The sequence below is a fragment of the Pogona vitticeps genome, chromosome 2, assembly GCF_051106095.1.
Source record: "Pogona vitticeps strain Pit_001003342236 chromosome 2, PviZW2.1, whole genome shotgun sequence".
Classification (NCBI taxonomy): Eukaryota; Metazoa; Chordata; class Lepidosauria; order Squamata; family Agamidae; genus Pogona; species Pogona vitticeps.
In genome coordinates this window covers 211,408,380-211,428,830 of record NC_135784.1, presented here as the reverse complement: position 1 = coordinate 211,428,830, position 20,451 = coordinate 211,408,380, and the positions used below count along the sequence as shown (strand labels likewise).

General features: G+C 40.5%; 1 protein-coding gene across 1 annotated transcript in view; it reads right to left on the bottom strand.

The window, feature by feature from the left end:
- Nucleotides 1-20,451, bottom strand: part of LOC110077741 (atrial natriuretic peptide receptor 1) — an 87,693-nt gene that overhangs the window by 51,509 nt on the left and 15,733 nt on the right. Inside the window, exons 5-12 of the mRNA XM_078384084.1 lie at nucleotides 15,371-15,475; nucleotides 13,979-14,081; nucleotides 12,354-12,499; nucleotides 10,613-10,685; nucleotides 8,701-8,724; nucleotides 8,186-8,543; nucleotides 6,210-6,296; nucleotides 4,634-4,777 (exon numbers count right to left, since the gene is read on the bottom strand). Coding sequence (XP_078240210.1) covers nucleotides 4,634-4,777; nucleotides 6,210-6,296; nucleotides 8,186-8,543; nucleotides 8,701-8,724; nucleotides 10,613-10,685; nucleotides 12,354-12,499; nucleotides 13,979-14,081; nucleotides 15,371-15,475 — 1,040 coding nt within the window. The remainder of the gene's footprint in view (nucleotides 1-4,633; nucleotides 4,778-6,209; nucleotides 6,297-8,185; nucleotides 8,544-8,700; nucleotides 8,725-10,612; nucleotides 10,686-12,353; nucleotides 12,500-13,978; nucleotides 14,082-15,370; nucleotides 15,476-20,451) is intronic.

The window sequence follows — 20,451 nt, the reverse complement described above, 5'->3', positions numbered from 1 at the left end:
CATTCTGTACAATAGAGGAGTTAGATTCAGTTATTCTTCACAACCATGTCAGTCCACTTTAAGCTTGCTTCTTCACTCATTAATCAGATACAGAATCCCACACTCTTTCCTTTAAGAGATTGGAGGAACAAAGCCAGAATGGGAATCCCCATTGAAAGGCTGGGGCACCTGGGTTTGCCCAGATATTTCAGCAAACTGGAAGGTCCCCTTCCTTGTGCTAGCCAATACCACAAGATATAGGGGAAAGAGGAGAAAAGCAACCACTTTAATGTGTGGTTAAGCAGGCTTAAGTCATTATTAAAAGAAAATACAGCCATATGAAAAAGGAAGTATACCATCTTTGAATTCTATGGTTTTACATATCAGGACATAATAATAAGATAAAGCCAGCATTGAGAAGCCATGTGTGAAAAACTAAGTACACACTTACTGTGTCCATAAGCTAAGTAGCAGCCAGGTGCTGCTAACCAAATGCCCTTGAATCAGCAAGTGTGACTACCTCTATAAAAGCTGAAATTTCAGCAGTTTGCTGGTCTGGAGCATTCAGGTGTGTGTTAACACAGTGCCAAGGAGGAAACACTTCAGCAATGATCGTAGAGAAGCTATTGTTGCTGCCCATCAATCTGGGAAGGGTTATAAAGCCACTTTCAAACAATTTAAAGTCCAGCATTCTACAGTGAGGAAGATTATTCACAAGTAGAAAACTTTCAAGATAGTTGCCAATCTTCCTAGGAATGAACATCGAAGCAAATTCACCCCAAGGTCAGACCGTGCAATGCTCAGAGAAAATGCAAAAAAACCAAGGGTTGCATCTCAGACTCTACAGGTCTTGGTTAGCATGTTAAATGTTAAGGTTCATGACAATACAATAAGAGGAAGACTGAACAAGTATGGTTGGTTTGGAAGGTCCCAGTCAGTCTAGAGCTCAACCCAATTGGAGTGCTGTAGCAGTACCTTAAGAGACCTGTGCATAAACAGCCTGCAAACCTCAATGAACTGAAGCAACAATGCAAAGAAGAGTGGGCCCAAATTCCTCCACAACGATGTGAGAGACTGATAAAGTCATACAGAAAATGATTACTTCATGTTATTTCTGCTAAAGATGGTTCTACAAGCTATTGAATCATAAGGTGTACGTAGTATTTCACACATGGCTTCTCCATGTTGGTTTTATCTTTGTGAAATAAATCATGATACAATGTAATATGAGTTGTTGTTCATCTGAGGTTGTCTTTACCTAATTTTTAGACCTGCTAAGACCCAGGTGATGTTTATTATGTCCTTATAGCTAAAAACATTGAATTCAAAGAGGGTTTTTTAAAATCACATGACTGTACCATCTCAAATCCCTGTCCATAATCTCATCATCAAAAAATCTCATCAGTTTATGATCATAAAGCAGTTTGATCACTTTAGTTCACTTCTAAGAAACGAGTTCAGAAGCTGCATCATCCTGCCATCTTTACTTAATGATATTTCTCTGTAATTAGAATCCCACATTCTGTCAAGAATTCCATCTGGTGAACTGATGATATATAACTTCTCGTGCTTTTTTTAAAAGTTAGTGAGGATTTGGGTTTGTTTTCAAACTGATATGACTCATTTTTGTTATATATTTTTCTTTTACAGTTCAGATTGGATGGACTCCGTTTGCTCAGTTGTTCTCCTGAGTAATTTCTTAATCCTAACCAGTGCTCGTGGTTTTTAATGGATTTTAAAAATGGCTTTATATATAAAAGTATTTTATTCTATTTAGTGAACAACCCTGTTTGCCAAGCTGTCTGTTTTATGTTTAGTTGTACCATCTATGGCACGACAAGCTATATGAAAATGTGACAAATTTCTTTACACATACAGAAGACCTCAGAGAGATTTAGGCCCTTGTTTTGAAGACAATATGAACAACTGGTTTCAGTCCAAACTTTTGAAAAGAGCAGATGAAGTAGAAGCCAGGAAGAAACCCTGTTGATCTTTTCTCAGGAATTATCAATTTTCTCTCCTACTAAAAATAATTGTTCCTTCAGTTTCTAAGGAAGTAGCCTAAAACTGCAGGATTCTGTAAAAGGCTTAACAACAGCAAAAGGTTTTACAGTATGTCATCAGGAGGCCATGCATGCTTCTTATTTTATTATTTATTTATTTGATTTTTTTTATACCATTCAATTGGCTGCCAAGGCCACTCTGGGCCATTTACAAAACAGTAATAAAATAATAACAGAAGAAACAAAATTAATCAATTATGACCAAACAAAATATTAGAGGTACTAGGACAGATTACACTAAGAAATAACATAATAAAAGCATAATAAAGCATAATAAAAACATGGCGGAGGTCTGAAAGTTAGTTATGAAAAGCACTACTGGATCAGGATGTTTTAAAATCCAAGAAGGCCTGTCTCAATAACCACGTTTTTAATTTCTTAAAGGTTCCCAATGAAGGGGCTAGGTGAATTTTAGACGGGAGACTGCTCCATAGTTTCAGTGCAACCGCCAAGAAGGCTTGATTTCTGGTTGTCATTTTTCGGGTCTCTCTCAGAATCTCGAACTCTCAACCACCCAGCCTGGAAAGATCTTACAGGATGGGCAGATCTAATCAGAAGGAGGCATTCTGTCAGATATTGCGATCTTAAACTGTTTAGGGCCTTATGAGTTAACACCATCACCTTAAAGCTGACACGGAAGCGAGCAGGTAACCATGCAGGGCAGCCAAATTGGGGAAAATATGTTGGTGTCTCTTTACTCCACTCAACAATCTGGCCACCGAGTTCTGGACCTGTCTCTGTAACAGCCCCAAGGGCAGCCCCACATAGAGAGCATTGCAATAGTCTAATCTCGAGACTACCAGTGAAGGAACCAGCATGGTGAGGGACCTGCTCTCAAGGTAGGGACGCAACTAGGCAATCCACCTTAGATGGAAATAGGTGGAACAGACCACAGACACTATCTGGGATTCCATTGACATTCTTTATACTATACATTCTGGCCTAAATCTACTCGTTACTTGCAATGTGAGTAGACCCATCCTCAATGAAGTCCATTAAAAAAACCCAATAACGATTAGACAAATACTGGGTTGTTATCGGTTCAGTGGGTCTGCCCTAGTTGTGTCTAGCAAGTGCATTTAGGCCTATGAGTATGGTAAATATATATGATCTCTCTAACAAAACAGCAGTCATATGTTTCGTTACCCCACCTCTTGCTGTAAAATGTTCTAATGGAAATACATGACATGATATGCATTTCTCCCACAATCATCCCACATACATCTAGTAGTAGGCATCCTTCAGTCTCAAGAGACTATGGTAGCGTGCTCTGTATGGAGGACTTGGAACAGCATCTAGTGTGGCTGAGAAGGCCAATTCGAGAGTGACAATCCCTTCCACACTGAAGACAAATTCAATCTGTCCCCTGTCCAGCTCCCTGATTTTGCTGCTTCCGGGACTGCCTCTTTGCCTCGGCCTGCTGGACAAGTGTGTCTCTTCAAATTGGGAGAGGTCATGATGTACTGCCTGCCTCCAGGCTGAACGCTCAGACATCAAGGTTTCCCATCTGTTGAGGTCCATTCCTAAGGCCTTCAGATCCCGCTTGCAGAACAGCAAATGAGATAAAGCAGGGTGGAAAAACATTTTATATCCCTATGAAGATTGTATACTGCAGTGGGCAAGCCTCAGAGGTTGCGCTTCCCCATCCCTGGACCTTGGCGGGCCTCTCCTGCTCCCATACCCTTTTCTGATTTTCTTCTTACAAAAATGGAGGGAAGGATTAAACTGTAAGCCAAATTGAGTTCACCCCTGGGATTTCCCCCCCCCAGTAATGGTTTTAAATTTGGAAGGATGTGGGGAATCACCAGGATTACTGGGAATGTACTTCAAAATATGGCAACATTTCTATCCACACCACCCAGAGGTCACAAGGAGACTGTTTGAACCAAAGACAAAAAGCAAAACGAAACAACCTCAGTTATTTCCAAACATGTTTTGAAGGTGCTAGGGGGCCCAAGAGTGTTGAGGATGCTGCCTTTGGTGCCTGGGAACCACACGTAGCCTATTTACAGTCGTGCCCCACTGGACGATTACCCCGTACAACGATGGATCTGCTTCATGACGATGCTTTTGCGATCGCTTTTGCGATCGCAAAACTATGTTTTAAATGGGTTTGGGGTTTTTTTGCTGTGCGATGATCGGTTCCCTGCTTCAGTAACCAATTTTCGCTTTACCAAGATCAGCAAACAGCTGATCGTTGGTTTCAAAATGGTCACCAGCTGAAGAAAATGGCCCCCCACTGTTTTCTAGGACAGATTCCTTGCTTTACAGCACTGAAAATGGCCACCGTATGGAGGATCTTCACTGGACAAGCAGGTATTCAGCCCACTGGAACGCACTGAACGGTTTTCAATGCGATTCAATGGGTTTTTTATTTCGTTTGACAAAGTTTTCGCTCTACAGCGATTTCGCTGGAACGAATTAATGTCGTCAAGCAAGGCACCAATGTATTTACAGAGGAAACAAAATCTTTACTAGTTTTAGTGACAAGTGCACACTGCAATACCATCTAATCTGACCATTAGCTTGGCTTTTTCACACAACCTTCTTGGTTTAGAGCTTATTATGAGGCTTTGTCCCCATGCTCTCACCTGAAACCCCAGTTTAAAGGGATGTCTTCATTCAGCAGCACATCATTCAGACTTCCTTTAGGACAGTACTCTGTGACAATGGCGATATTTGGTACTTCAGTGCAGCCTCCAATGAATTTGCAGAGGTTGGGGTGGTCTAGTTCTCTGTTGAGGTGAGAAGGGGAGGGGGAGACAAGAATCAAATCCTGGCATCAATGCCAAAATGATGGATTCACACTGAAAAGGCTCTGTCTTCAGTGTCGGTCAGTCTGACTGCTATTCATAGGGGGCCAGAAAACCAGTGTTATATCTTGAAGGCCAAACAAATTCATATAGATGCATGCAGTCTTCAAATAATTCTGACTGCTTAAGTAGGCAGTCAGAATCTCTTTAAACTGGACGGGATTTTCTTATGAGTAAAATATCACACTTTGAACATTCAGAAACCTTCCATTGGAGTTGACATTGACATCAGGTCCCAGAGCAATTCCACAACTCTCAGCGCTGGTTGTGTGGGGAGGAATGCATAAATCATACGTTCACACACACATCCTTTGGCTCAGATTCCCCAAAGGTTTTGTAAATAGGCATTGATGAATACATGCCATCATTAAAGAAGTCAGCAGAACAGCTACAAGCAACATAGTGATGGGTTCAAGTTAGAAGGGAAAGACCTAGAGACAAAGCAGATTGAAACAAGACAAGAAACACAACAATAAGGGTTCTACTGCCGATGTATTATCCCTTTTTCCCTCACTAATTAGGAGGTGGTCCAATTTAACTGCATGTCTCCAATGATAAGTGTGTCCATTTGAATGAATGGAACTTATAGAGGAGTTGACTTACCCAAAGCATAGACCAGTATTCTGTCATATTATGCAATCACGAAAGGACAAGTGAGGAAGTATTCTATCTCTCCCACAAGGTCTTGTTTGTGTGCCCAGTATCACACTACTTCTGAGACTGGTTGCACAATCAGTTGTGGGATCAGGTGCATGATGGAGACTGCCAAAGCAGGAGAATGCTTATGAAATTTCCTGTTTGCTTTGAGTAAGATACTGGCCATAGAATTTCTCTCACAGATTCCATTCATATGAATTCCTGAGAATCCCAATACCTTCTTTTAATGTTCATTTACATGTTAAATTTCTAACTCTCCCATGTGCACACGTACATCTTGGCTAGTTCAGATTCAATAAATGTTTACAAGAGGGAGGTGCCTTAGCATTAAAATAAAGTCTAGAAGCAACCTTAAATATTACTCAGATGTTAAATATACAAAAGTTTGGATCAGTGGACAAAGTCCTGCTGCATTATGCCACTGCATAAGAGTTAGGTTACATGTATTTTCCTAGCTGTCCATTGCAGGTCTCATAACCCCCTGGCTGCACAACTGGTTGCTGAACTGGTGACATAACTGGGTGTACAACACACAGCCACCAAAATTTAACAACTGCATGCAAGATTACTCTTTTATATATGGTGTTTTGCAATAGAATTTTGGCCAGTAAATGAAACAAATAGGTCAGTGTTCATTTTTAAACAAGAGGACAGTGAACTCATGCTCAGAGAGCATTTGTTCTAAGTTATAACTTACCTTACTTGCTTGACTTCTTTACGTATGGCCTTGGTGAGTGTAAATGTCTTCTTCATTATTTTTTTGATGGCAACTGTTCTGCCATCACTGAAAGAACACAAAAATACTTATCTGATTACCCAGTCTAAGAAGATTAAGAGAGTAATAAGTGAAAGCAGTTAAATTATCAAATGCAAATAATTAAGTGATACAAAACACTAACCTTCAAAATACTGTAGCCACAAAAGTAAAAATTGTAGCATAATGAATGGGCCAACATTAAGTTTAAAGTATAACCAGCTCTTTAAGACTCATTTAGAAACCGTAAGGATGGAGATATGCACAGATAGGCGGGATATATATAAATAAATAAATAAATAAATAAATAAATAAATAAATAAATAAATAAATAAATAAATAAATTATTATTATTATTATTATTATTATTATTATTATTATTATTATTATTATTATTATTATTATTATTATTATTATTATTATTATTAATAATAATAATAATAATAATAATAATAATAATAATAATAATAATAATAATAATAATAATAATAATAATAATAATAATAATAATAATAATAATAATAATAATAATAATAATAATAATATCCCACAGTAGGGGAAGATTTTGGAAAGTTATCTTTTAACACCCATTCATCATGTAACTCATTGGAAAGCTTTAAGAACTAGTGCATTGCCACTGACATTTCAAGAAAACATATTATTCACTTGTTACAATAGTCTTTTTTTGGAGCCTTGATTTTGAAAAGTAAGTGCCCCAAATTTGTAAGACATCCCAAGAAAGCATTTAAGCCACCAACAAAGGTAAAGGTAAAGGTTCCCCTTGACAATTTTTGTCCAGTCGTCTTCAACTCTAGGGGGCGGTGCTCATCCCCGTTTCCAAGCCATAGAGCCAGCGTTTGTCCGAAGACAATCTTCCATGGTCACATGGCCAGTGTGACTTAGACACGGAACACTGCTACCTTCTCACCGAAGTAGTTCCTATTGATCTACTCGCATTTACATGCTTTCGAACCGCTAGGTTGGCGGGAGCTAGGACAAGCGACGGGAGCTCACTCCGTCGCGTGGATTCGATCTTACGACTCCTTGGTCTTTTGACCCTGCAGCACAGGCTTCTGCAGTTTAGCCCGCAGCGCCACCACGTCCTCTAACAAACTGACAAGGAAATGTTATTTATTAAACAGAAGCATGACAACATGGCTAATTGTTGGTCAAAATCTTGCTGCCAGCATGACACAAATGGGATAATTTTTGACAGCGAATTGTTGCAAGTTCCAAAGTCATTCACCCAGAGTAGTCGGTATGACCAGATGGGCGGGCTATAAATGCAATAAATAAATAAATAAAGTCACCATAGATATTATTTGTTGAGCATTGAGTGGGCTGACTCAGTACAAAACAGGTAATGAACTACTGAATAGCTCAATGGTTTAGCAGTTCAATCCCCCATTGTGTCTCCTTGATTGGGGCTGGTCTCGATGATCCATAGGGTCCCTCCCAGCTCTGCAGGTCTAAGATGATGATGATGATGATTTCTATACTGACTTCATAACTTGTGACAATTCACCTCCAAAAGTTACACTGCATAATGCACAAGTAACAGGATTTTATCCATTGAAGCTACTAGGAAGAAAACTGTTGTTATGGCTTCTGCCTTTCCTACAGAAGAAATGCGTTAACAGGTAATGCCATCATTTATAATGCATTATTCTGAAGCCACTAGTGAAAATGTCTTATATCTTCTGCCCACCATTCTAAGAAATCCTACTGGTGAGCACATAATCCAGGCCCTGTAACAGTTTTCAAGCCAGGTATGTGCATATGGGTCATACTAGAATGACCCCGGGCGGGGGGAAATACATAGAAACACCTGTAAACATATACTGTACACTCATCTACGTCATATAGCACTTTGAGACAGGGAATAAGAATAAGATGAAGGAACTGAAAGATACACCTACTAGATCCCGATCTGTGTGAAATAGTTTGCCTTAGAAGGATTGGCAGCCAGTGTACAGGAACTCAGTGCTGTGAGGCAGCTGGTGTTGGAGGCACTGGGAATGTGTGGTGTACCTAAGGCACTCCCCACCGCATTTCTTGACATGCCCTCTATTTTTTCAAAAAAGGAATAAAACAGGGAATTAACTGTAGATTGCTTGTAGAGACATTGGCAAGAACAACAGTGATGATGACTCATCCTCCGGGCTCCTGGGATTTGTTTGCTCTGCTTGTTACCTTTGTGCAGTATGCACCCATATTCTCGACTTGCAGCAGATGGCTGCCGGTTGATGAATTGACCCACCACAGAGAAGCGTGGAAATTATTTTTATAATTACAAAACTTTCATGGATCTTTCAAACAATCTGTTGATACATACAAGCAGCACAACTTGGTTTTTTGAAATAATTGGGTCTTATCCTTTTAATATTATGAAGATGGTGCGCATCTGGATTATTCTCCCCCGTGTACATCTTACCTGGTTCCAATATAAAGTGATCTCCTGTATACACAAAGATGAAAAACTTATATTTAACATAACTTGTTCTCTTAAATTGATGCCATACCATTAAACAAAAAAAGATCTTCCTAATTTTTTTCTTTCATCTTTTTTCTCACTGTACAGCTCTGTCCATAGATTTTTCCTACTGGGTATACATCTTTATTTTTATCCTTCTCTCTGTTTTAATTAATGAAGCAATGATCTCTTTTGTTGCCTTCACTTATCGATGCTTAGTTTGTTTCTCTCAATTAGGAACATTCTTTTTTTCATTAGATTCAGGCTAACTGAGGATCATTTGTTTTTGGAAGAGTACAGGTTATCTCTTGTTTGTCTCTTGTGCAGGGCAGCAATGTTTCAAATCACATTCCACCAAGAAAACTACAAATCCATACTCTTCAGTAATAAAAATAAATGAAAGCATCTCAAAGTCTACTACCAGCAGCAGCATATTATAATAACACAATAAATTCTTGCTCAAGATACTCATACTGAAGAAGATACACTGGTTGAAATTAAGGTATGTTGCTTTAGTAAGTCACACTAGAGTAGGCCTGTTGAATTAGTGGTAATTTGGTGAGTCAATTCATTTGAAAGTTTCACTAATTCAAACGGACCTACACTAGTTGCAACTTACTATCCTAAAGTAAGTCATACCTAGAATAAGTTTGTTTGAATCACTGGAACTTGAGCAGTTGACTCACCAGTCTCCACTGATTCAATAGGTCTACTCTTGTGTGACTTACCATACAGCAGGATTTCAGCCACCATGTTTTAACCTGAACTGTTTTTTCCGTCATTTTACAGAAGTGGTGTGTTGACTATACAAACTGGATCCAGCAGGATTTCTAGATGGTACCTTACCCAATGCCTCGTCTAATGTCATAATACCTGCTGAAATTGCTTCTTCTACAGCAACCAGGAATGGGATGCATGATATGCCAAAGCTATCAGAAACACATATGTCTTATAATATGATTGAGATTTACATCCAGATTTTACAGTGAGATCAATAAGAGATCATATTTATTATGTAAGTTTCATTCAAGCAGTTATCTTCTAGATGCTTAGCCATCTTTATTGGAGAAGGCTGATATACAGACATGAGCAAAGATGGGACATACTTATATTACGAACTTGTAGCTACACTATCATTTTAATGTCATGGCTGCATCCAACCATTGTCATGGTTGCATCCGAAGAAATCCTTGGATTTGAAGTTTGATGAGTACTTATAAGTTCTCTGCTGGAGAGCACTCCCTTGAACTACAGTTTCCAACTACAATTCAGGATGAGAAAAGGGGGTTGAAGATTGTAGTTTAATTCTCTAGTATGTATAGGCACTTTGCTTGGGTCTCACTAAAATGCACATCCCTAGGATTCTTTAAGATGGAACAATGCCAGTTAAAGCTGTATCAAACTGAGATACTTGCATAACTCAGATACTCCTACCTGATCCCCATGAATTTTGAACACAAACAAAGAAAAGTGGTTTATTTCGAGTCTACACTGAAGGCCTGGCAATACTGGATCTGCCCACTAGCCCACCACTTTTATCCTGTGCTGCCACATATGAATAAGAGCAGTGGGCTTATAAGCAGTGCTCCACAACTCTATGCTTTACTTGCTTGCTCCCATTTGTTTAGTCCACAAATGGGAGCATCATAAAGCAAGAAGCATCCACCTAGACCTGTTCAATGGAAAGACGAGGAAGGAGATTCTCTTGTTTTTCATTATTTCTCAAGTTGGTGGATAATTGGAGGGTGATTCTCTTTGAAATATGACACAAAGCTGAAGACTAAATGGGAAACCTGACAGCAGCTCTGGCCCATGGGCTACCACCGGTTACTTGTGTCCATTGCTCTCAAGAATGAAGTCTATACTTACACACCTTGTTTGATGCAGTTGAAGTCTATAATCCAACTTTCATCCCAAAACAATTTTTGCTTTTGATACTGAAACCACTAAAGAAAACATAACAGGCCAAATTAATCCCTAGTTCCTTGTTGACATAGACAATAGGACAGCATGGGAAAAGACTGCTAGTACACTAGTAAATGCACATGATAGTCCAAAACTAGGTTGTCTGAAATTGCACAAAAGTTCCAGATTTCTTAGTAGTGTCTAGTAAAAACATAATTAGCAATGTATTCCTGAAGATTTTGTTAGAAGTAGAGAGTCTGACACTGCAGTAATCCCAGTTTCCAGCACGAGATAACCTGAGCATTGAAAATCAACATGTTTGCTGTAACATATAAAAAAATGCTATAGCACAGTCAGGGTTGCAGGATTAAAGCTTTGTCAGTTTCTAAGTACCAGGAATAATGACATTATCTGCCGCCCCTTCACATCTCCTTGATTCCCCTCCCAAGTTTAGGTGCAATCCACACATAACCTGGGAGTAGCTGGGATTTTCCCAGGAACAGTATATTGTTGCAAGATAGTCCTGCTATAATGCAAAACGTGTCATGGTTATTTGCTTTAGAATGAGCAATGAATAGCCACTAACTTTACAAAAAACCTACAACTCATTTGCTGATATGGACTGATTCATCCCCTTGCACTTCTGGAATCTCCTGGGGTGGGAGCTGGCTATGGGGACTGTCATAATGAGCACCTGCACTTCCAAATAATGAGCATCTGCACTGCAGGTATAGAGACTGAACAACTAGCAAATAGCTGGATCTGAGTACAGTACAATTCACATATGTGTCATAAGAGGAAGAAACGTCAGGACAGAGGCAGCCTTTCAGTTTTTTAAGATAGCTATTATGTGTGGACGTACATATCTAAAGACAAGCACAGATTCTTTTCCAAAGGTAAACAAATACATTGCTTTCGCCACAAGAAGTGCTGTGTGTCAGAGATTAGGTGGCATGGAAAGAGAAGGCAGGAGGCATCAAAGAGTGGAACTGCAGAGTGTTGGAGAGAGAAGAGGCTGAAGAAACAGAAAAAGGGAGAAAGGGAGAGGAGAAAGAAAAGAATAATGAGATGGCGAGGTGCTGAACTCCCTCCCCACATCATATGTACTTTGCCCACAAAATCCCATAGATTTTAAAAAACTGCTTTTTGGTATAGATCTGAGATTGCCTGGTTATATTCACAGGCCACAACATCATAAAAGCAAACTTGAGGGGCTTTGTGATTTCTCTGCTACAGCGCGAAATCTGTCTTACGGTCTTGGCCTCAGTTCTTAGGGTCATTTTTTATTCTTCTACCCCATATTGTGTGGTGAGTGAAATTTTCTCAGGCATCCTCTACCAGCTGTGAAAAAAAGGTCTTTGCGATACACAAATATCATGCAGTTCCTTTTGCTTCTAGCACTCCACAGGTGAGTTACAAATATAGTGGAGAAGGAATGGTCCTCAGTTGTCAGCCTGTCTCTTGAGAGGTACTCGCTAGAGGCAGTCGGTTGCTCTAAAAATGCAGGTAGGCTACAAAGCAGATGGGTATTGGCGATCATTTCATCTTATCCAGGAATACCCAGGGAATCAGCAAAGAACTAGAACTTCCATTTATTTATTGTGGCATGATTAAGATTAAACAACAGGGATTAGAGAAAGGAAGGAGAAAAGAGAGAGGACAGCTAAGCAGTAGAGTGGAGCAGGGGCAAAATGCGAAGTGACACTTACCATGACCGTCAAAATGAAACCAGTGCAAACTAAACATACAGGTAAGGCAATTGCTATCTTCACACCAGTGGCCAAGGGACATTCACCACAATCAGCTGGACATGTGGAACAACCCTCATCGTCTTCACAAATGCTGTCCCCACAGACTGTGGATAAAGGGAAAGTGCTATCAGCATGAATAATGAAAGAGAGGGAACCATAAAATGCCTTTGAAACTGAGCGGACTCCACATCTTGACAAAGGGCATTCAAGAATGGTGCCACACTGGCAAGTGGCCAAGGAAAGATCAATCTGAGAGAGCGAGAGAGAGAGAGAGAGAGTGAGAGAGCTTTCCTAAATCTGTCTAGTGAGTAGTTTGTGGATGAGCTGGGGATGCAAGCAGGAACCCCCAGCTCAGAATTAATATTCTTGTCCATTATACTTCAGAGTGAGAGAGGAGGGAGAATCGTCTCCACACACAACTGGAAAAATAACATGTATGCAATCTGGAAACTGATTTTCATCATTGAAAATTCTACTTGGTATAAGAAAGAACATCTCTGCTCTTTCTTTGCATTCTCCCCCCCCCATTACCCTTCACACATTTATAAATAGGTGAAACAAAAAAGAAGCTCTCGGTTTTTTAAAGCAGGATAGGAATGGTCAGCTGGGCAGGGATTAGAAGTTAATTCCCCACCTTGTGTCCTGGGTGAGGAAACTATATGATCCCAGAACACCATCAGGGGGAGGGACTGGAAAACCAACTCTGTGTGTTATATACCTAGGAAACCATAGAAAGAACTTCCATGAATAAAAAATTGTTGCAAGGGCACATTATTACATTATTCCTGTTGTTGCTATTGTTCTTCTTAGGAAAGTCCATTGCTATGGACTTCTTTCTTTCTCCCTTCCAAATGCATTCCATACCAACTGTAGTAGGTGTTTCAGTGGGGAAAAAATCCACACAAATTGTTCAAACTGATTAATTAAGGGATAGCATTAAACAGGCATACGTCCCTATTGACCAATATATTTTTGTGCATGTTTTAGAAACATCCACAGTATTTTGTGTACATTCAAAGGTACATATCTTGTCAAAGGAATTTATTGTTCATTCATAATATCACAATCCTAGAAATACACCAGTTTCTCACCACAAACCATCCAGTTTCGTGTCCAGAAAAGAGCGAACAGGATAAATCTATTTCTAAAAAATGTTGTCAAAGACAATGTTTCGCATGTCCCTTGTGAATCTGAACTTAAGGTGGTATCAAGTTTAATTAGCAGCCCACCATAATTGCAGTGCCTCAGACAAGGTCATTTCCTCTCATATAAGGGATATGTCCATGTCCTTCAGCAAAAGATATTGTGTAGTACATTAGTTTTGTACCTTGAAACATCCACCATGACTTGTATTGCCTAAAGCTAGCAGCTCAGTATTAGAGACCAGCCTTCTGACACAAAGAATCTTCTTCTACGATTGTCATTCCTCATACAGGCAAAGAGAAACAAGATCTCCAGCGGTGTGGAAAAGGTGACATTCCATTCTAATGAATATTCACAACCCTCTGGACCTCCTTAGCAACAGATCTCACACATGTGCTGTGAAAGCCTCTACTCATAAGTAGCTCAGCTGTGTAGCATACCTACTGCAGGGAGCACCATGCTTTGAGCTTCCAAAGCTGCCTGCATTCTTCCGACTCTGATGTGTGCAATAAGAGAAGTCATCCCAATATGCACAAGAACTACCTACAAGGCAAGACAAAGCATCAAACAAAATTATTTATTTGCACTTATATTCTACCTTTCCTTCAGTAAGGTCAAGGGAATCCTCTTCCCTACTTATTACCAAAAAAAGCAAAAGAAAAAAAGGGGGGAGGGGTAGTCAGGGCAATTCCCAAACACTATATTCAAGAGAATTTTATTTTATGTATGAACTATATTTATATCCTCTCTCTTTTTTTCATTGAGCTCAAGATGCCATCCATGACTTCTTTCCTTGTCTCTTTCTCCTCATAAGATCATGCAGGGGTGGGTGGGGGTTAGAAAAATCTATTTAATCCAACTGAGTTCTCTCTATCTCTCCTTTTTAGACTCCATGCAAATTTACGGGAAAGCGAACAGAGAAAGAGTTTGAACATTTTAGCAATTTCATAAGTGTAAACCTGAAGAATTATTCTGTAGAAGCTGTGTTGATGATGAGAATGTAACTTCTCCATGCAACTTCTGGAGATCCTGAATTCCTTAGCAAGCCAAGAAGGAATGGGAAGCGGAATGCAATCAGCACCAAAGAGAATGAAGGCGTGAACAGTGGCTATAATCCTGTTATCGGCACCAAGTGTGTCTGGCAGAAATGAAACAAAGGGGAATGGCTCATACTTATCAATTATACTGGACAGGGGAAAAAGAGACTGGGAAAGTTCCTTTCTTGGAGGACAGCTCTAAAATCCCACTGTTATGCTGGGGTGGTGTTGGTGTTCTGGGAGTTATAGTCCAAGAAAGTAAGCTTTCGAGCACTGCAAATGGGCAACCTAGGTCCACGTGCACCCCTCAGGTAATTTTCAAAAGCCTTCTGCTATCAGTCAATTCAGATATTGGCAACAGCAATCTATCTCCAGCAGCCTGAAAGGGAGAGACAGAATCATCATCATGTGCTGTCCCAGCCTCTGGCTCCACAGCCAGATACCTCAACCACTGAAAAATGGGTGGCAAAATCATATGGTCAATCCTCATGCATAGTCAGGTTTTCCCCATTCAGACATCTCACCCTCTTCATATTCAAGCCAGTGAAACCAGAAGCAGACAAGGCTGGGGTGGCATGCACCTCCTGCTTCTTTGGTAAGTAAATGCAGATATTAATGCCCCTGAAGAGGGGCAGACTGTCCTACTTTTGGCTTCAGCTCCACCTATTGCTGACTTCCTAGCACTGGGTACAATCCTCAACGCCTCTGAAGGGGAAAAGGCCCTCATGTGGATCATTCAGGCTTTAATCCAGCAATTTGAGAGGCAGTAAAAGTATATGATTAGATCTCCTTTACCTTGGCAGTCCAGTTTATCTGTGTCATTTTGCCAGCAGTAGACACAGTATGTGTGAATATTTGGCCGTCATCTGGAATCCATGGTCCACAAATGCCACCTTTCCCCTTTCGGTAAAGAGATGGAATTATACAAACATTTGGTTTTTTCCTCTCTAAATTTCAAGTTCTTTCCAACCTGCGTCTGAATACATGTACAAAATTGATAAATTGCTACCAAAATGTCGATGATTTTCTCGCTCGTCTGCAGCGGCCAGCTTTAACAGGCACAGCTACTTCTGGCATGGAAAGGACCATGTTATAGCTGGCTGCCTCACAGCTGCTAAAAATAAATCTCAGGGGGAAAAGATGGATACTCAGATTCAGCACCACACCACAAACATGGATGAATACACAGGAACTCTAGCCCAGGTTTCTAAGAGTGATGCACTCAAATCTCTGGACCTGGATGAAAGAATCTATCCATGTATTTTTAATCAACAGTTCCTTCTATTTCTGATATGACATTTTAGTAGATGCAGATTAAGTATTTTAAACATCTTTTTAAAAAAGTAATCCTGAGATACATCATCCTTGGGTAGTTAAATTTCAGGATTTTTTAAAATATATATATATATTCCATCCTATTTATTATACAATGTACAAAATAAGAGAACATAAAAGAATTAAAAATCACTTTAAAATATCAACACCTAACAACAGTCTAAAAACCAGATCAAACTATCAATTAATTCTGAATCATCCTGGAGCAAGCAACTTTAACATGCTTGTTGACTTTTATGGGTAGAAAATAGATGGATACCCTCTCTTAACAAGAAGGTTCACAGAATGGCTCTCTCTCACTACACGATCAAGGCTGCCCCTCAGAGCTTCTCTCCAGATTCACAAGACCATGAAAGCAGTGTCCTAACATGACCTGAGCATATGGAGTGGTGAAAGACCATATGGTTTATAAAGGAATTATTACATAAAATATTATGAACTGAGGCCACAGAGGGCTTTAAATGTTAATCAATATAATCAAGACTATACAATTTCTGTTTCAAGCATTCTAAATACAACTTTACACATTCTCATTCAAATTTTACATGTACATTTCAAAATTCTAACTCTAGAATGCAACGGCTTGGATGTGATTTTCATTGAGAGTCTAATGCCCTGATCTCACAAGGGAAATGTTTTCTAGTACTTCCAGTACTTTCCACATCTCTGTTATAGTGAATCGTAGTCATGTGGTTTATATCCTGGGATGAATATCCCAAGAACTTTTAATGGTACCAATTTCTTTCCTCCTATTTGAATCATTATGACCAGCTTACACCATGGTACTAGTTTATTTTCTTGCTTGCTTCAAGGGGCAATTTAGCTTTATATATTAGATTAGATCTCCTTTATATCTCTCAATACATTGCTATATCAGGAATATGTTTCCCCCCTCCCCTGTGCACCCAACGAGTGTTTCCAGCCCCTTTTGTTCCAGTTGCAATGGAACCCTGCATGGGGGGGGCGACTTGCATGCACGGCAGGGTTAGACTCATGCATGGGAGGCTGGAGCCCTGCCCAGTGGGGCTGAAAATTAGAGAGAATGTTGATCAGGAAGGGGTTTCTCTTCAGCAGAGTGTCCTCTGTTGCACTGGCCGCTCCTGCAGAAATGCACTGCACACAATGGACATGGTATATCCAGACAGCAGTATTGTCAATGACACACACACACACACATACATACTGGTAACACTGGCATACCAACAATTCAATGTATCTTCCCATAGAGAGTTTTAAATGTTATTACTCACCAGTAATATAATGGCACTCCCCAGTTACATTCTTTTACTAACATATCGATATATCAGGAATAAAATATTTAAAAAATTAATATGTGCATCACAGTAATGGCGGCCACTTTCCTGGCTTCAGTGCTGAAAAGATGTGGGCCAGGTTGTGCACACAAGAAATCCCAGTAAGGAATGCTCTGTTGCAACAAACGTACAAAATAACAAACCCTCTTAGTGATGGGAAAATGTTCTGTGGCTACACTGCTGCCCAGGAAAATGTCTCGATCGTGACTGTGCACCATGTGACCAAGGGGGGAAAAAACCAACAAACTAACTGGTGGGTAACTAGAGAACACTTCCTTCATGTGACCAGGGCCTAAGTTGCCCAATAGCCAGGTGAAAATTTAATGCCTAAGAAGCAGTCCTTTCACTAATAAACATATCATTTTGTTACATTCACATTCAGAAGCCTGAAAGCCAAATTCTGCTGTAATATATGCATATGGAGTCACTCACACATCACCAGCTACATAGGGCCTTGTAAGCCAAAGGTAACACCTTGACTCCGCCTCAGTATTTAACCAGCAATCAATGGAGATATATAACCCAAGAGTCATAGATGCATCGTTGCAAGCACTGCTGTGCGGCTAGAAATTTTGGAAGTCAGCACATTTACATCGCCAAGCACAACACCAAGACATCAGACTTGGAGCTGAGAAGAGAAAAAAGAGCAGATGTGTGAGAGGAGTGGCCAGCAAGCAAGCCAGAGAGAGGAAATTTGAGGTAGAAATGAGAAGACAACAGAAGTTTCATTTCGAAAGAATGGACATTCTTTGGGAATCAAAGTCCTGTTTTAACACTGAGCCTCATGGGAAAATCAAATCAAACTCAACCAGAGCAGATCAACTGAATCAACGACTGAACGGCCTGTCAAGACTTACATGAATCCCATTGGTTCAATGGTTGAGTTGGACCTACAAATTAGATTCAGCCTTTCAGTATTCAGTCATCTGACAACTATATGCCAAAGCACTGCAGAGGCACGGAATATTTCCTTTTATTAAGAATAATCAGTGTGTCAATGTGTCAATTCTGATCTGTGGCAACTCTCCTAGGATTTTCTAGACATAAAGTTATTCAGACATGGCTTGCCAGTCCCTCCTTCTGGTAGAGTTCTGAGGCCATGCAGCTTACCCAGGGCTATACAAATAGTAAAGTCTGCAACCTCATCAGAAACACAAATTCTGTGTGATCTCAGTTGGCCCCTCTTTTAGGAGGCACAGTGGTATTAGAACTCTCGGCCCACAGGCAGGTTCTCCAACCCAGTGAGCTGTATTAGCTCCCCTCCTTTTATCAAAGAATGTTAAGAAAGATATGTAGGGGATCAGAATGAACTACATAAAATTATCTTGAAAGCCTTACGACAGGCTTCCCAAGTTTGAGTCCCCAGGCATTCTTGTACTACAACTCCCAGAAATACTGGCCAGCACTGCTAGTGGTGAGGGCTTTGGGAAATTTTAATCCAAGAACATCTGGGAACCCAAGGTTAAGAACCACTGCCCTGGAAGGCGTAGTATATTGTGTAACTGGTTAAACTGAGCACACTTTTGAAATTAAACTGGTTTTACATAGGTTGTACTGCTTTAGCCTCTCTCCTAGCTCTTGAGTCAGAGAGAATTCACTATGCTAACATATAATTCTCTTAAAGGGAGAGTCTGCTATCCACAGTAGTGCTATGTTAAGAGTTAAAGGGCATGCATATGCCCATCATATCCCACCAGTGAAAGGATAGAGCTTTTTAAGGTATAGGGGATCTAGCCCAGTCAATGTCTCCCTTCATTGGAAGGGGCTCTGCAGATACACATGACTCTGCAGATATGCATAGAGCCCTTTCTCATTCCAGCCAATGTATCAACTGTGGGAAACATTTCCATTGCAGAGGTCAGCGGTATTAGATGTGGCCATACAGAAATTTGTGTATGGCCACATCCAACATGTATTTCTGTTGAGCAAAGGACAAGCTTGCATGGCCCCATGACATCCCACACACACACACACACACACACACACATTCTTTCAATCCCTGGGACTGCTGAACTCCCTCTGTAATACTTTGTCCAAGGCCATCTATTATTCTTTACAGCTGAGCAAAAGCTTGAACTTGTGTCTTCCAGGTTCATCATTCAGCCAACTACTCTACTGAAGAACATAAGACGAGCCCTGCTGGATCAGGCCAAGGGCCCATCTAGTCCATCTTCCCATATCTTACAGTGGCCCCACCAGATGCCCCTGGGAGCACATGAGACAATTAGATACCTGTCTCCTGATACCCCTCCCCTGCATCTGACATTTGGAGGTACCATCCTTTTAAGCCTGGAGATTACACATCCCCATCATGGCTTGTAACCTGTGATGGGACTTTTCTTCCAGGAATCGGTCCAATCCCCTATTAAAGGCATCTAGGCCAGATGCCATCCCCACATCCTGTGGCAAGAGGTTCTACAGACTAACAACACGCTGGGTAGAGAAACATTTTCTTTTGTCTGTTCTCACTCTCCCAGCACTCCATTGGAGTGGATGTCCCCATGGTTCTGGTATTGTGTGAGAGGGAATAGAGCTTCCCTCTATCCACTTTATCCATCCCCTGCATGATTTTATATGTCTCAATCATGTCCCCTCTCAGGTGCCTTTTCTCTAAAGAGCCCCAAATGCCGTAACCTTTCCTCATAAGGGAGGTGCTCCAGCCCAGTCATCATTTTAGTCACTCTCTTCTTCACCTTTTCCAGTTCCACTATGCCTTTTTTGAGGTGCAGCGACCAGAACTGTACACAGTACTGCAGGTGCAGCCTTACCATTGTTTTGTACAATGACATTATAATGTTGGTTGTTTTATTTTGAATCCCCCTTTTAATGACACCTAGCATGGAATTGGCCTTCTTCACTGCCTCCACACACTCGGTTGATGCTTTCATCGAGCAGTCCACCAGCACACCAAGATCTCTTTCCCGATTCGTCATGGACAGCTCAGAACCCATCCGCTGATAACTAAAGTTTTGATTCTTTTGCCCCAGTATGCATTACTTTACGTTTTCTTATATTGAAACTTATTTGCCATTTTGCCACCCATTCTCCCACTTTGGAGAGATCCTTCTCAAGCTCTTCGGAATCCCTTCTGGTCTTCACCACCTGAGAAAATGTTATGTCATCTACAAATTTGGCCACCTCACTGCTTATCCCTATCTCCATGAGTGCAGTTCTTTAACACTACAGTGGCTTTATTATCGTTTTGAGAAGAGTTTGGCAGCCTGCTTC